This window comes from Gasterosteus aculeatus, chromosome 2, assembly GCF_964276395.1.
Source record: "Gasterosteus aculeatus chromosome 2, fGasAcu3.hap1.1, whole genome shotgun sequence".
Taxonomy (NCBI): Eukaryota; Metazoa; Chordata; class Actinopteri; order Perciformes; family Gasterosteidae; genus Gasterosteus; species Gasterosteus aculeatus.
Genome location: NC_135689.1, coordinates 15140342 through 15157550, shown reverse-complemented (window position 1 = coordinate 15157550; position 17209 = coordinate 15140342). Strand labels below are relative to the sequence as shown.

The window sequence follows — 17209 nt, the reverse complement described above, 5'->3', positions numbered from 1 at the left end:
GGGCCACTCTGCTGTAAATCACCCCAGATGGGACTCGAACCAACAATTGCTTATGTATGAGGCCCGTGAAGTCCTTTCTTCATACTGAGTTAGCAGAGGATGGTTTCGATCCATCGACCTCTGGGTTATGGGCCCAGCACGCTTCCGCTGCGCCACTCTGCTGTAAATCACCCCAGATGGGACTCGAACCGACAATTGCTAATGTATGAGGCCCGTGGAGTCCTTTCTTCATACTGCGTTAGCAGAGGATGGTTTCGATCCATCGACCTCTGGGTTATGGGCCCAGCACGCTTCCGCTGCGCCACTCTGCTACACATCAGTGCATTGGACTCAAAGCTGCGATTCTTAATTAGTTTAATACTAATTTTCAATTTGATGAGCAAAGCACTATTGTCGAGCAGCCACACAATGATTTGAGATGACCACTGTTGGATCATTATCCGCCATTTAATACAAGTTGCAGTGAAAGAGTGCAAAAAAAGCAGTTAGCAGAGGATGGTTTCGATCCATCGACCTCTGGGTTATGGGCCCAGCACGCTTCCGCTGCGCCACTCTGCTTTAAATCACCCCAGATGGGACTCGAACCGACAATTGCTAATGTATGAGGCACGTGGAGTCCTTTCTTCATACTGCGTTAGCAGAAGATGGTTTCGATCCATTGACCTCTGGGTTATGGGCCCAGCACGCTTCCGCTGCGCCACTCTGCTATACATCAGTGCCTTGGACTCAAAGCTGCGATTCTTAATTAGTTTAATACTAATATTAAATTTGATGAGCAAAGCACTATTGTCGAGAAGCCACACAATGATTTGAGATGACCACTGTTGGATCATTATCCTCCATTTAATACAAGTTGCAGTGAAAGAGTGCAAAAAAATCAGTTAGCAGAGGATGGTTTCGATCCATCGACCTCTGGGTTATGGGCCCAGCACGCTTCCGCTGCGCCACTCTGCTGTAAATCACCCCAGATGGGACTCGAACCGACAGTTGCTAATGTATGAGGCCCGTGGAGTCCTTTCTTCATACTGCGTTAGCAGAGGATGGTTTCGATCCATCGACCTCTGGGTTATGGGCCCAGCACGCTTCCGCTGCGCCACTCTGCTACACATCAATGCTTTGGACTCGAAGATGCGATTCTTAAATAGTTTAATACTAATATTAAATTTGATAAGCAAAGCACTATTGTCGAGAAGCCACACAATGATTTGAGATGACCACTGTTGGATCATTTTACCGCCATTTTATACAAGTTGCAATGAAAGAGTGGTAAAAAATCAGTTAGCAGAGGATGGTTTCGATCCATCGACGTCTGGGTTATGGGCCCAGCACGCTTCCGCTGCGCCACTCTGCTATGCATCAGTGCCTTGGACTCAAAGCTGCGATTCTTAATTAGTTTAATACTAATATTAAATTTGATGAGCAAAGCACTATTGTCGAGACGCCACACAATGATTTGAGATGACCACTGTTGGATCATTATCCTCCATTTAATACAAGTTGCAGTGAAGGAGTGCAAAAAAATCAGTTAGCAGAGGCTGGTTTCGATCCATCGACCTCTGGGTTATGGGCACAGCAAGCTTCCGCTGCGCCACTCTGCTGTAAATAACCACAGATGGGACTCGAACCGACAATTCCTAATGTATGAGGCCAGTGGAGTCCTTTCTTCATACCAAATTAGCAGAGGATGGTTTCGATCCATCGACCTCTGGGTTATGGGCCCAGCACGCTTCCGCTGCGCCACATCAGTGCCTTGGACTCAAAGCTGCGATTCTTAATTAGTCTAAAACTAATAATAAATTTGATGAGCCAAGCACCATTGTCGAGAAGCCACACAATGATTTGAGATGACCACTGTTGGATCATTTTACCGCCATTTAATACAAGTTGCAGTGAAATAGTGGTAAAGAATCAGTTAGCAGAGGATGGTTTCGATCCATCGACCTCTGGGTTATGGGGCCAGCACGCTTCCGCTGGGCCACTCTGCTGTAAAACACCCCAGATGGGACTCGAACCGACAATTGCTAATGTATGGGGCCCGTGGAGTCCTTTCTTCATACTGAGTTAGCAGAGGATGGTTTCGATCCATCGACCTCTGGGTTATGGGCCCAGCACGCTTCCGCTGCGCCACTCTGCTTCACATCAGTGCCTTGGACTCAAAGCTGCGATTCTTAATTAGTTTAATACTAATTTTAAATTTGATGAGCAAAGCACTATTGTCGAGCAGCCACACAATGATTTGAGATGACCACTGTTGGATCATTATCCGCCATTTAATACAAGTTGCAGTGAAAGAGTGCAAAAAAAGCAGTTAGCAGAGGATGGTTTCGATCCATCGACCTCTGGGTTATGGGCCCAGCACGCTTCCGCTGCGCCACTCTGCTGTAAATCACCCCAGATGGGACTCGAACCGACAATTCCTAATGTATGAGGCCAGTGGAGTCCTTTCTTCATACCGAGTTAGCAGAGGATGGTTTCGATCCATCGACCTCTGGGTTATGGGCCCAGCACGCTTCCGCTGCGCCACTCTGCTACACATCAATGCTTTGGACTCGAAGATGCGATTCTTAAATAGTTTAATACTAATATTAAATTTGATAAGCAAAGCACTATTGTCGAGAAGCCACACAATGATTTGAGATGACCACTGTTGGATCATTTTACCGCCATTTTATACAAGTTGCAGTGAAAGAGTGGTAAAAAAGCAGTTAGCAGAGGATGGTTTCGATCCATCGACCTCTGGGTTATGGGCCCAGCACGCTTCCGCTGCGCCACTCTGCTATACATCAGTGCCTTGGACTCAAAGCTGCGATTCTTAATTAGTTTAATACTAATATTAAATTTGATGAGCAAAGCACTATTGTCGAGAAGCCACACAATGATTTGAGATGACCACTGTTGGATCATTATCCTCCATTTAATACAAGTTGCAGTGAAAGAGTGCAAAAAAATCAGTTAGCAGAGGATGGTTTCGATCCATCGACCTCTGGGTTATGGGCCCAGCACGCTTCCGCTGCGCCACTCTGCTGTAAATCACCCCAGATGGGACTCGAACCGACAGTTGCTAATGTATGAGGCCCGTGGAGTCCTTTCTTCATACTGCGTTAGCAGAGGATGGTTTCGATCCATCGACCTCTGGGTTATGGGCCCAGCACGCTTCCGCTGCGCCACTCTGCTACACATCAATGCTTTGGACTCGAAGATGCGATTCTTAAATAGTTTAATACTAATATTAAATTTGATAAGCAAAGCACTATTGTCGAGAAGCCACACAATGATTTGAGATGACCACTGTTGGATCATTTTACCGCCATTTTATACAAGTTGCAATGAAAGAGTGGTAAAAAATCAGTTAGCAGAGGATGGTTTCAATCCATCGACGTCTGGGTTATGGGCCCAGCACGCTTCCGCTGCGCCACTCTGCTATGCATCAGTGCCTTGGACTCAAAGCTGCGATTCTTAATTAGTTTAATACTAATATTAAATTTGATGAGCAAAGCACTATTGTCGAGACGCCACACAATGATTTGAGATGACCACTGTTGGATCATTATCCTCCATTTAATACAAGTTGCAGTGAAGGAGTGCAAAAAAATCAGTTAGCAGAGGCTGGTTTCGATCCATCGACCTCTGGGTTATGGGCCCAGCAAGCTTCCGCTGCGCCACTCTGCTGTAAATAACCACAGATGGGACTCGAACCGACAATTCCTAATGTATGAGGCCAGTGGAGTCCTTTCTTCATACCAAATTAGCAGAGGATGGTTTCGATCCATCGACCTCTGGGTTATGGGCCCAGCACGCTTCCGCTGCGCCACATCAGTGCCTTGGACTCAAAGCTGCGATTCTTAATTAGTCTAAAACTAATAATAAATTTGATGAGCCAAGCACCATTGTCGAGAAGCCACACAATGATTTGAGATGACCACTGTTGGATCATTTTACCGCCATTTAATACAAGTTGCAGTGAAATAGTGGTAAAAAATCAGTTAGCAGAGGATGGTTTCGATCCATCGACCTCTGGGTTATGGGGCCAGCACGCTTCCGCTGGGCCACTCTGCTGTAAAACACCCCAGATGGGACTCGAACCGACAATTGCTAATGTATGGGGCCCGTGGAGTCCTTTCTTCATACTGAGTTAGCAGAGGATGGTTTCGATCCATCGACCTCTGGGTTATGGGCCCAGCACGCTTCCGCTGCGCCACTCTGCTTCAAATCAGTGCCTTGGACTCAAAGCTGCGATTCTTAATTAGTTTAATACTAATTTTAAATTTGATGAGCAAAGCACTATTGTCGAGCAGCCACACAATGATTTGAGATGACCACTGTTGGATCATTATCCGCCATTTAATACAAGTTGCAGTGAAAGAGTGCAAAAAAAGCAGTTAGCAGAGGATGGTTTCGATCCATCGACCTCTGGGTTATGGGCCCAGCACGCTTCCGCTGCGCCACTCTGCTGTAAATCACCCCAGATGGGACTCGAACCGACAATTCCTAATGTATGAGGCCAGTGGAGTCCTTTCTTCATACCGAGTTAGCAGAGGATGGTTTCGATCCATCGACCTCTGGGTTATGGGCCCAGCACGCTTCCGCTGCGCCACTCTGCTACACATCAATGCTTTGGACTCGAAGATGCGATTCTTAAATAGTTTAATACTAATATTAAATTTGATAAGCAAAGCACTATTGTCGAGAAGCCACACAATGATTTGAGATGACCACTGTTGGATCATTTTACCGCCATTTTATACAAGTTGCAGTGAAAGAGTGGTAAAAAAGCAGTTAGCAGAGGATGGTTTCGATCCATCGACCTCTGGGTTATGGGCCCAGCACGCTTCCGCTGCGCCACTCTGCTATACATCAGTGCCTTGGACTCAAAGCTGCGATTCTTAATTAGTTTAATACTAATATTAAATTTGATGAGCAAAGCACTATTGTCGAGAAGCCACACAATGATTTGAGATGACCACTGTTGGATCATTATCCTCCATTTAATACAAGTTGCAGTGAAAGAGTGCAAAAAAATCAGTTAGCAGAGGATGGTTTCGATCCATCGACCTCTGGGTTATGGGCCCAGCACGCTTCCGCTGCGCCACTCTGCTGTAAATCACCCCAGATGGGACTCGAACCGACAGTTGCTAATGTATGAGGCCCGTGGAGTCCTTTCTTCATACTGCGTTAGCAGAGGATGGTTTCGATCCATCGACCTCTGGGTTATGGGCCCAGCACGCTTCCGCTGCGCCACTCTGCTACACATCAATGCTTTGGACTCGAAGATGCGATTCTTAAATAGTTTAATACTAATATTAAATTTGATAAGCAAAGCACTATTGTCGAGAAGCCACACAATGATTTGAGATGACCACTGTTGGATCATTTTACCGCCATTTTATACAAGTTGCAATGAAAGAGTGGTAAAAAATCAGTTAGCAGAGGATGGTTTCAATCCATCGACGTCTGGGTTATGGGCCCAGCACGCTTCCGCTGCGCCACTCTGCTATGCATCAGTGCCTTGGACTCAAAGCTGCGATTCTTAATTAGTTTAATACTAATATTAAATTTGATGAGCAAAGCACTATTGTCGAGACGCCACACAATGATTTGAGATGACCACTGTTGGATCATTATCCTCCATTTAATACAAGTTGCAGTGAAGGAGTGCAAAAAAATCAGTTAGCAGAGGCTGGTTTCGATCCATCGACCTCTGGGTTATGGGCCCAGCAAGCTTCCGCTGCGCCACTCTGCTGTAAATAACCACAGATGGGACTCGAACCGACAATTCCTAATGTATGAGGCCAGTGGAGTCCTTTCTTCATACCAAATTAGCAGAGGATGGTTTCGATCCATCGACCTCTGGGTTATGGGCCCAGCACGCTTCCGCTGCGCCACATCAGTGCCTTGGACTCAAAGCTGCGATTCTTAATTAGTCTAAAACTAATAATAAATTTGATGAGCCAAGCACCATTGTCGAGAAGCCACACAATGATTTGAGATGACCACTGTTGGATCATTTTACCGCCATTTAATACAAGTTGCAGTGAAATAGTGGTAAAAAATCAGTTAGCAGAGGATGGTTTCGATCCATCGACCTCTGGGTTATGGGGCCAGCACGCTTCCGCTGGGCCACTCTGCTGTAAAACACCCCAGATGGGACTCGAACCGACAATTGCTAATGTATGGGGCCCGTGGAGTCCTTTCTTCATACTGAGTTAGCAGAGGATGGTTTCGATCCATCGACCTCTGGGTTATGGGCCCAGCACGCTTCCGCTGCGCCACTCTGCTTCACATCAGTGCCTTGGACTCAAAGCTGCGATTCTTAATTAGTTTAATACTAATTTTAAATTTGATGAGCAAAGCACTATTGTCGAGCAGCCACACAATGATTTGAGATGACCACTGTTGGATCATTATCCGCCATTTAATACAAGTTGCAGTGAAAGAGTGCAAAAAAAGCAGTTAGCAGAGGATGGTTTCGATCCATCGACCTCTGGGTTATGGGCCCAGCACGCTTCCGCTGCGCCACTCTGCTGTAAATCACCCCAGATGGGACTCGAACCGACAATTCCTAATGTATGAGGCCAGTGGAGTCCTTTCTTCATACCGAGTTAGCAGAGGATGGTTTCGATCCATCGACCTCTGGGTTATGGGCCCAGCACGCTTCCGCTGCGCCACTCTGCTACACATCAATGCTTTGGACTCGAAGATGCGATTCTTAAATAGTTTAATACTAATATTAAATTTGATAAGCAAAGCACTATTGTCGAGAAGCCACACAATGATTTGAGATGACCACTGTTGGATCATTTTACCGCCATTTTATACAAGTTGCAGTGAAAGAGTGGTAAAAAAGCAGTTAGCAGAGGATGGTTTCGATCCATCGACCTCTGGGTTATGGGCCCAGCACGCTTCCGCTGCGCCACTCTGCTTTAAATCACCCCAGATGGGACTCGAACCGACAATTGCTAATGTATGAGGCCCGTGGAGTCCTTTCTTCATACTGCGTTAGCAGAAGATGGTTTCGATCCATCGACGTCTGGGTTATGGGCCCAGCACGCTTCCGCTGCGCCACTCTGCTATGCATCAGTGCCTTGGACTCAAAGCTGCGATTCTTAATTAGTTTAATACTAATATTAAATTTGATGAGCAAAGCACTATTGTCGAGACGCCACACAATGATTTGAGATGACCACTGTTGGATCATTATCCTCCATTTAATACAAGTTGCAGTGAAGGAGTGCAAAAAAATCAGTTAGCAGAGGATGGTTTCGATCCATCGACCTCTGGGTTATGGGCCCAGCACGCTTCCGCTGCACCACATCAGTGCCTTGGACTCAAAGCTGCGATTCTTAATTAGTTTAATACTAATTTTAAATTTGATGAGCAAAGCACTATTGTCGAGCAGCCACACAATGATTTGAGATGACCACTGTTGGATCATTATCCTCCATTTAATACAAGTTGCAGTGAAAGAGTGCAAAAAAATCAGTTAGCAGAGGATGGTTTCGATCCATCGACCTCTGGGTTATGGGCCCAGCACGCTTCCGCTGCACCACTCTGCTGTAAATCACCCCAGATGGGACTCGAACCGACAATTTCTAATGTATGAGGCCAGTGGAGTCCTTTCTTCATACCAAATTAGCAGAGGATGGTTTCGATCCATCGACCTCTGGGTTATGGGCCCAGCACGCTTCCGCTGCGCCACTCTGCTATACATCAGTGCCTTGGACTCAAAGCTGCGATTCTTAATTAGTTTAATACTAATATTAAATTTGATGAGCAAAGCACTATTGTCGAGAAGCCACACAATGATTTGAGATGACCACTGTTGGATCATTATCCTCCATTTAATACAAGTTGCAGTGAAAGAGTGCAAAAAAATCAGTTAGCAGAGGATGGTTTCGATCCATCAACCTCTGGGTTATGGGCCCAGCAAGCTTCCGCTGCGCCACTCTGCTGTAAATAACCACAGATGGGACTCGAACCGACAATTGCTAATGTATGGGGCCCGTGGAGTCCTTTCTTCATACTGAGTTAGCAGAGGATTGTTTCGATCCATCGACCTCTGGGTTATGGGCCCAGCACGCTTCCGCTGCGCCACTCTGCTATACATCACTGCATTGGACTCAAAGCTGCGATTCTTAATTAGTTTAATACTAATTTTAAATTTGATGAGCAAAGCACTATTGTCGAGCAGCCACACAATGATTTGAGATGACCACTGTTGGATCATTATCCGCCATTTAATACAAGTTGCAGTGAAAGAGTGCAAAAAAAGCAGTTAGCAGAGGATGATTTCGATCCATCGACCTCTGGGTTATGGGCCCAGCACGCTTCCGCTGCGCCACTCTGCTACACATCAATGCTTTGGACTCGAAGACGCGATTCTTAAATAGTTTAATACTAATATTAAATTTGATAAGCAAAGCACTATTGTCGAGAAGCCACACAATGATTTGAGATGACCACTGTTGGATCATTTTACCGCCATTTTATACAAGTTGCAATGAAAGAGTGGTAAAAAATCAGTTAGCAGAGGATGGTTTCGATCCATCGACCTCTGGGTTATGGGCCCAGCACGCTTCCGCTGCGCCACTCTGCTGTAAATCACCCCAGATGGGACTCGAACCGACAATTCCTAATGTATGAGGCCAGTGGAGTCCTTTCTTCATACAGAATTAGCAGAGGATGGTTTCGATCCATCGACCTCTGGGTTATGGGCCCATCACGCTTCCGCTGCGCCACTCTGCTGTAAATCACCCCAGATGGGACTCGAACCGACAGTTCCTAATGTATGAGGCCAGTGGAGTCCTTTCTTCATACTGCGTTAGCAGAGGATGGTTTCGATCCATCGACCTCTGGGTTATGGGCCCAGCACGCTTCCGCTGCGCCACTCTGCTATACATCAGTGCCTTGGACTCAAAGCTGCGATTCTTAATTAGTTTAATACTAATATTAAATTTGATAAGCAAAGCACCATTGTCGAGAAGCCACACAATGATTTGAGATGACCACTGTTGGATCATTATCCGCCATTTAATACAAGTTGCAGTGAAAGAGTGCAAAAAAAGCAGTTAGCAGAGGATGGTTTCGATCCATCGACCTCTGGGTTATGGGCCCAGCACGCTTCCGCTGCGCCACTCTGCTATACATCAGTGCCTTGGACTCAAAGCTGCGATTCTTAATTAGTTTAATACTAATATTAAATTTGATGAGCCAAGCACCATTGTCGAGAAGCCACACAATGATTTGAGATGACCACTGTTGGATCATTTTACCGCCATTTAATACAAGTTGCAGTGAAATAGTGGTAAAAAATCAGTTAGCAGAGGATGGTTTCGATCCATCGACCTCTGGGTTATGGGCCCAGCACGCTTCCGCTGCGCCACTCTGCTATACATCAGTGCCTTGGACTCAAAGCTACGATTTTAAATTAGTTTAAAAATAAAAATAAATTTGATGAGCCAAGCACCATTGTCGAGAAGCCACACAATGATTTTAGATGACCACTGTTGGAACATTTCACCGCCTTTTAATACAAGTTGCAGTGAAAGAGTGGTAAAAAATCACATCTGTGGTGATTTATCAATATAAATCACCACAGATGGGACTATAGTTTAATTTGATGTCAACAATCAATTTCTGACTTGTTAGGACCACACACATGTCTACCCCGAATGCTTGTGGCCTTCTTCAGATAAGGGGGTTTATAATTATACTTGCGATTACGCTTTGACACATACATTCAAACAAAAACACAAACACATAAACAGGAGATTAACAGATCAGGAGAATGGTTTTCATGGATGTGTTTATACCATGCTCCACTACTCAAACACACCACAACTGTAAAGCCTGGACTGTGCGCGAGTCCCTTATATCAGCTGGGCAATGGATACCACGTTGCAGCTCTTTTGGCTGGATTTTTGTAGCTGAGAAGTTACAAACAACTTATTTCGAAGTATACACTAAATGCGACAGCCACCTCTTGCTCCTTTTGTGTACCATAGTAGTTGCTGACTCACATATTCAAGAAATTTAGCCCAGTTAGCATTGTTGTGTTTGTCCTTAATCACTACAGACTAACTAATTACAAATGATTGCCTTGAGTTTTCTGCTCAGTTGTTTTTGTGCCTTGACTAGTAGAAGTTTACTTGATGAGTCTAACTGGGAAATGATACGTCAAGCCTTATTGAACTGTCAAGTTAAAGTGTTTAGCTTTTTCTCTCTGATTGAGGAAATTCCTCCTGTTTCCTATTCAAGTAGAAAAACCATCCAGCTCACAGTAACATGTTCTGTTTTGCTTACTGCTGCTGTGGTTGTAGTTGTTGTGAAGGATGGTCTCGGTGCTATAGCACTAGAGACAATGAGGTACTTTGTGCCATTTCTGTAAGAGATTCAATGTTCCAGACATGAGACAGCACAAAAACCGTGTCACCCGCTAACCCTCGAATAGCATAGAAGGAGGCAGAGGAAGAAGAAATATGACGAATAAAGAGTAGCTATGTTTGGATGTCACTGGAGCAGTTCTGGACTGAACCGAGAGTGTTACATATAAATAAAAAGGAGGTGGGGAGGATAAAGACTGATTTGTATCTGTCTTTATTTTAAGATTTCCCCCTGACTTCCAGATGACGGACTATTTTGTGTTGGTCCATTACAAAAAATCCCAATGAAATAGATTTCAATCTGTGGTTTTACCTTGACAAATTTGTTGGTCAAAAACTGTCTGAGATTCAGTGTGAATTCTACAAAAGGTATTCAGACAATGACATTTGCCACTGAGTGAAAATGCCCTTTACAGCAGTCTTGGATGAGACAGTCTGGACATCATTGTTAAAATTGAGACATCAGGATTGAGATAATGGTGGAGGGGTGGGGAGGGAGAGGGAGGGGGGATCACAAGAGAATAGAAAAAAGGTGCATTAACAGAAGGAATAGGGCCAATAGCTGGGGGGGGGGTAAATAACCAGACAAGATGGTGGCAGGGCTGTTATTGGCAAAAAATACTGTAAGATGAGGGGGGGGGACAAAACAGCAGAGAAGCAGGGAGGATAGGGGTGTTTGCCCGGGGCTCTACGGCCGAACAATAAGGGGGAAGATAGGGGCTGAGGTTGCAGGTCACCAGGCTACACAAGACCATCGTCCCTGAGTGAAACACAGCAGCTTTTTGTTTGGAGAGAAAGACGCAAGAAAAAGACACCAGAGAAAATAGGCCAGACAGACAGATGGATGGGGAGATCGATGGATCGAGAGATAGCGGGAGGGAGGAGGGAGCTTGGGAGGGAGGAGGGAGGGTGGGATGGAGAATAGGAGGGACGGCGATTGTGAAAAACAAAGAGGATGAGAGACATCCAGAGGGATCCTGGGGAGTCGAGCAGGACTCGAGCAAGAAGGCATAAGGGATGAGCACTAGATGGAAAGATAAAGAGAAAAAGATGTGAGAAGACAATTCGGGTAACAAAGGAAAGCAGCTCAGAATGAGGGATTACCATTAGAATGAGACGGGGGGCTCCTGTCTGACAGTAACAGAGAAAGGAAATAAAGATAACTGCAAATGCACATATTTTAATAAGTCTTTCCTGCTTCATCTTGACTCACCTGCTAAGATAACTTTGCAGTCAGAAGCCGATTCATATTTAGTGTGCTTCGTGTTTGTGATAAGTGTGTGTGTGTGTGTGTGTGTGTGTGTGCTTTGCTTTCTCTGCCCTGTTAAAAACGATTGAAATCAAAGTCAATACGGTTAAAAAAACGAGGTGAGGTAGAACAGCACCGAATAAGGAGTAATTCGTACTACACAAAGAGATAAGAGTGAATTTCTCCAAAGCTGAGCTGTAAATAACCGGGACGTCTTGTTCAAAGTCAAAAAAAGAATATTGTTGTTCTGGTTGCGTCTTCCAAAGTTTAACTTTGTTATTATGAGAAGCTGAAGGCGTTGTGAGGTGCTGAGAAGAGAGACGCAGACTGACTTTCAAGCAGGAGGCAGCGATTCAGAGTTTTTCCCTACAGGCTTCACCAAAGTTTACATTAAGTTTACGCAGTATACTTTTTCAATTTTGAACCGAGAATATTATCACGCTGCTCTTGTCTGCTGTAGGCTCCTTGTCATTCACAGAAAGTTTAGATCTCTCTTTCCTTTGCCAGAAGCTCGTGCACGGCAGGGTCGGTTGGTCGGTCCACCTTGTCTTATACCTGGTGACTATGAGCATTATCCCTGAGAGCAGGTCAGCATGCTGACCTTTAGCTCAGAGCCCACTGTACCCAAGTCCATGCAGTAGCTAATTACATAAATTATATCAAGGTTTCTAAACAATATTATGTCATGTGCTTGTGCTGCATTTTTGGTCATATTGAAACATTAAAGCAGCAAACAGTAACAGTTTTGCAGTTTAGTCATTGGTAAAAAAATAACAAAATCAACTCTCAACTCACTTCGTGTCTAGAAACCTTTGACCTGCAAATGATCAAATCAGTGGTCAATAGAGGACAGGAACCGAACGAAAGAGAGATATCCGCTCAAATGAGACCTGAATAGCACTGAATAACATTTAATAATAAAGTGATTTTTTAAAATGAGGGATGGAGGGAGTGAGCAGCGTGTAGCCAGAAGGCTGCAGACAACAACAGACCGTACGTATCGTATCAGCGTGGCCTCGACTATGTCCTTTGGTCCCTCCAGGGTGCAGGCATGTGTCCATAGATGCTTTTATTTCTCTCTGTTTGATGCGTATGGGCTTCCGAAGCTTTCGCTGTGTGTGGCAAGTGTGTGTGTGTGTGTGTGTCTGTGTGATGAGATGAGATTAGACTTCATGCAGGGCTGTAGTTCCATGGAGGCCATCTGAAGCAGCAGGAACGTCAGGAATGCGGGAACAGTGATATGCTTCACTGTCTCTGTTCCGGCAACTACATGGGTGAGGAAAGGAGAGAAGCGAAGAGAGGAAAAAAGAAGTTGAGAATAAAGGCATGAGACATGTGGAGCACATCCATACCTTGTTTCGAACACCCCTTTTTCAACCTTTGTTGCGGCTGCCAAACTCTTTGTGTCTCAACATTAACTGGAGTACTTTCCGGTTAAAATCTTTTGTTAGAGTTTCTAAGGCTTTTAAAGTTATTTGTCCTACCGTACCTCTGGGAGCCGAGTAAAGTCATGTATTTATAGAATATCGCAGCATGCCACACAGAAAACAAAGCGCTCCGCTCATATCTGAGACAAAAGTGCAGAAGAAAAACAAGAAATGCACAACCTTGGCTCTGCTGTGACAGCAGACAACTGGATTATACAACGATGAGCAGCACAAAAAATATCAGGAAAGAAATGTTGCTAACGGGATTGACGCTTCGAGAGCATGAGGTGGTGTAGGTTTTTTAAAAATCTTGGACCTTTTTGTTCATTTTTCTGTAACACACTTCATTTCCTCTCTAATTTGCAAAAATGAACTTGATTAGCAAAGGAGAGAAACTACAGGATAACGATTTTATCAAAACAGCATTTTGCTCTATTTGTAAAACGTAATGTGTGCTTATTATATTATACGTTATAGAACTTTAATGAGTCATTCAGTAAAGTTCCATAAAAAGATAAATCAAAATCGTATTATATCATATTATATAAAAACATGAACATCGCCGTGCAGCCAATCTGTGTATTTTCTCAAATGCCAGAACACACTAAAAATCCATAATGCAAATGGTGTCTGAAGACTGACAGATGGAGAAAGCGAAAATTCCCCCTCCGCCTGATAACGCTGTGTGAAGCCCCGCTATCAGATGATGAGAAATATTTCAAATGTTTTGATTCGCTGTGTTTGAAATGGAGAGTGAGGGCTTAAGTGTGGTGTTAGTACGTGTGATAGCAGGTGTTGGTCTCCTGTGGTGCTCTGCTCTCCCATTGTGGCTGATAATTAATGGCTGCGGATGAATTTCAAGCAGCGAGTCGGCCGTGCTGCCAGCATGCCCGACTCTATTTGTCAAACCCTCACTGATAGATGCACAAACACACATGCAGGTACAACGATGACCACATTTTTACAAAAGTTCAGACACTGTTGTCTTTTTCACTCTGGCTGAAATAATACTTCCTTGTTTCTCTCCCTTCCTTTTCCTCATTACTCCCTCCTTTCCTTGTTCCCTCATTCAGAAGACATCTTTATCCTCCAGGCCAAAGACAAGAAGAATCCTCTGATCTACGGCCTGTTTACCACCTCCAGGTACGTGCCTCTGCAAAATAGAAACAAGGAAATGCACTTCAGTAACTTGAAATGGCAATTTGAAATCTGTGCATCCTTATTTAAGAGTTAAACGTGGCAGTATCGCAATTGGCGCGAGGCACAGGGAGTGTGTTTAATTTCCACTGGGTGGAGGGTTTTCATTCCTTTAGAGATCGCTCATAGTGAAAAGAAATGAGTTGAGTCATTTGTTTTGATTAGCAACCCACTGCATCGATATGTTTTTTTAGTGCAACACTGCGAGTACCTTCTTACTTTGACTGTAAACGAAACAACTCCAGATCTTAATAAAATGGAAGTGAAGCAAAGGTGTGTAGTCCACCACCTATGGCCTCCTAGGTGTAGATATGACAAAATATATATAAAGCGTAGGCGTAAATTCAGTCAAATTTAGTCAGCTCGTTGAGCCCTCGCCAACCAGACGTGTGCACCGTTTCCGTAAACCAATCGCATCGGGGCTGTCCGTTAAGAGCTGTTCTCCACTCAGTGGTTGCAGTCAGTGGACATTTCAGCAAGCACCAGAGGCAACCATCCGCCACTCGTGACACCTGCACTCAGCAGGAAACATCTGGCATGTCATAGGTAGTAATGAAACAAAGGATTGGTCAAGTTCTTGAATTTTTCCGGCCCAACTTGAAATGGCCTGGTATCCCACGCATGGGACAACTCTTTCCGACTCAGATTTAAACTTTACTTTTTATTAAAGTCCTTTTGTCTGGAGCCACTTATTCACTTATTGGGCTCCCAAAAATGGGGCTATGCCTCATCTCATCTCGGTATCCTGGCCCCTGATCTACCCTACGGCTGGATGGAGTCCGAGCCCCAACAACTTGCCCTTTGCAATATTTATGCCTGTTTAATAAATTATTGTTGGAAGTTCATGAATTCAATCTCTGATTGAAATCGCTACATTGGTCGCTACCATTTAATTTAAAAAACACAAATATTGACTTTCTTTTGTATTTTTTTTTGCTTTTATTATTACTCTTATAATAATAATAAGGGAAATTCAAAATATGAAAGTAATGCAGAAACGCAGTTATTTTGTATCCAAAGCGATTTACAATAAGTGCATTCAACCATAAGATACAAACTCAGAAGAATAAGAAAGTCCAATTTCATCAAGTAAGCCAATTTGAAACTTGTTATAGATAAGTGCCATTATAAGTACAATTTAAGTGCTACAATTTGTTAGTGTTTTTAGTCAAAGTAGAGTCTGAAGAGGTGTGTATTTAGTTGCGGCGGAAGATGCAGTCCTGGTGTCTCTCTGTCATCGGAGAGCTCGTTCCACCATTTAGGAGCAGGACAGCAAAGAGTCGTGATCTTCTCGAGTGTTTTGCTCTCAGTGAGGGAGAAATGAGCAGTTTTGCAGATGCAGAGCGGAGAGTGCGGGTTGGGATGTAGGGTTTGACCATGTCCTGGATGTAAGCTGGACCCGATCCATTCACAGCATGGTAGGTGAGCACCAATGTTTTGAACTGGATGCGGGCAGCCACCGGTAGCCAGTGAAGAGAGCGGAGGAGTGGAGTAGTGTGGGAGAATTTAGGAAGGTTTATGGCGGTAGCGGGGAGACCTGCCAGGAGGGAGTTGTAATAGTCCAGGCGGGAGATGACCTTGCAGGGATGCGGGGGAAGAGCCTGAATCAGTACCTGCGCCGTCTTCTGAGTTAGAAGGGGACGTATTCTCCCGATGTTGTAAAGCATGTATCTACAGGATCGTCTTGTCGCAGTGATGTTGGGAGTCAGGGAGAGTTGGCTGTCAAGTGTCCCACCGAGGTTTCTCGCAGTCAAAGTGGCCGTTAACACAGAATTGCCAAATTTCTATAAAGTCCTGAGTAGGAGAACCTTTTCCCGGAAAAAGAAGTAGTTCAGTCTTGTCGGGGTTGATTTTCAGATGGTGGGCGGACATCCACTGAGAGATGTCAGTCAGACAGGCAGAGATCCGCGCCGCCACCTGAGTATCCAAGTGAGAGAAGGAGAGAATTAGTTGGGTGTCATCGGCATAGCTGTGGTAGGAGAAGCCACGCAAGCGAATGACAGCGCCAAGAGAGTTGGTGTAGAGCGAGAAGAGGAGGGAACCGAGGACGGAACCCTGAGGAACTCCAGTAGTAAGAGGACAAGGTTCCGACACAGATCCTCTCCAGGTTACCCGGTAGGAGCGGCCCTCAAGGTATAGAGAGAAGGGAGAGAGCAGAGCCTGAGACCTTTGAAAACTTTGAGATTTTGAGGAGAAAAACATGTAAACAAATTGTGAAATGCAAAAAGTATTGCCAAAGTAAAACAAAAGGCTTTGTCAAAAGCTCAAAGCAAGGTCAAAGCATGAAAATATAATGGCAGCACTGAGAAGGATGTTTGAATGTGTGAGTATCTAGGAAAGGCTTATTTTCCACCTACATACCAGAGAGGAAGATAATAGCATTTCCCTGCTGGGACAGAATAATGACAATGACAAAAACTGCACTGTAAAAGTCAGACACTCAAAAAGAGGCTCTCACAAAGACCGACAGCAGGTGAACAGATACAATACGTATACTGAAGACTGACCCCAATTAGTCGAATATTGGGCTTTTTGATTTGATTCAACTGACAATCTCACAGTAGAGTCATCGCAAGCACGTACTGATGAAAGAGAGGAATATTAACAAACAACCTCATAACATTGTCAGAGCTCCAGGTTTGTTTTAAATAAATGAACGGTTGTCTTTTATCAACTGAGGGAGGCTGGTAGACACTCACATTCATGCACACGCACGCCCACGGCAAACCCTGCTGTCCATCATTATTCTGAAACAACAGCTATGCAATAGTAACCTGCAGCTCAGCCCGTAATGGGAATCAAATAGTGAGGAAAAGTAGTAGACATTATTCAATGATCAGTCAATTCTTTGTCTGGAGCACCAAAAGAATACTGAAACAATCACTGAATGTAATATAGTTGGGGGAAATATAGAGTGAGGAAAAGCCAGAAAAAATAAACTGCAGTGAACTTTGCAG

The 17209-nt window shown here is 44.4% G+C and overlaps 1 protein-coding gene across 2 annotated transcripts in view; it reads left to right on the top strand.

The window, feature by feature from the left end:
- sema3h (sema domain, immunoglobulin domain (Ig), short basic domain, secreted, (semaphorin) 3H) overlaps positions 1 to 17209 on the top strand; it is a 124074-nt gene that overhangs the window by 97686 nt on the left and 9179 nt on the right. For both annotated transcript variants that reach the window (XM_040193327.2, XM_040193326.2), the window contains exon 9: positions 14129 to 14198. In XM_040193327.2, the coding sequence (XP_040049261.2) occupies positions 14129 to 14198 (70 nt within the window). The remainder of the gene's footprint in view (positions 1 to 14128; positions 14199 to 17209) is intronic.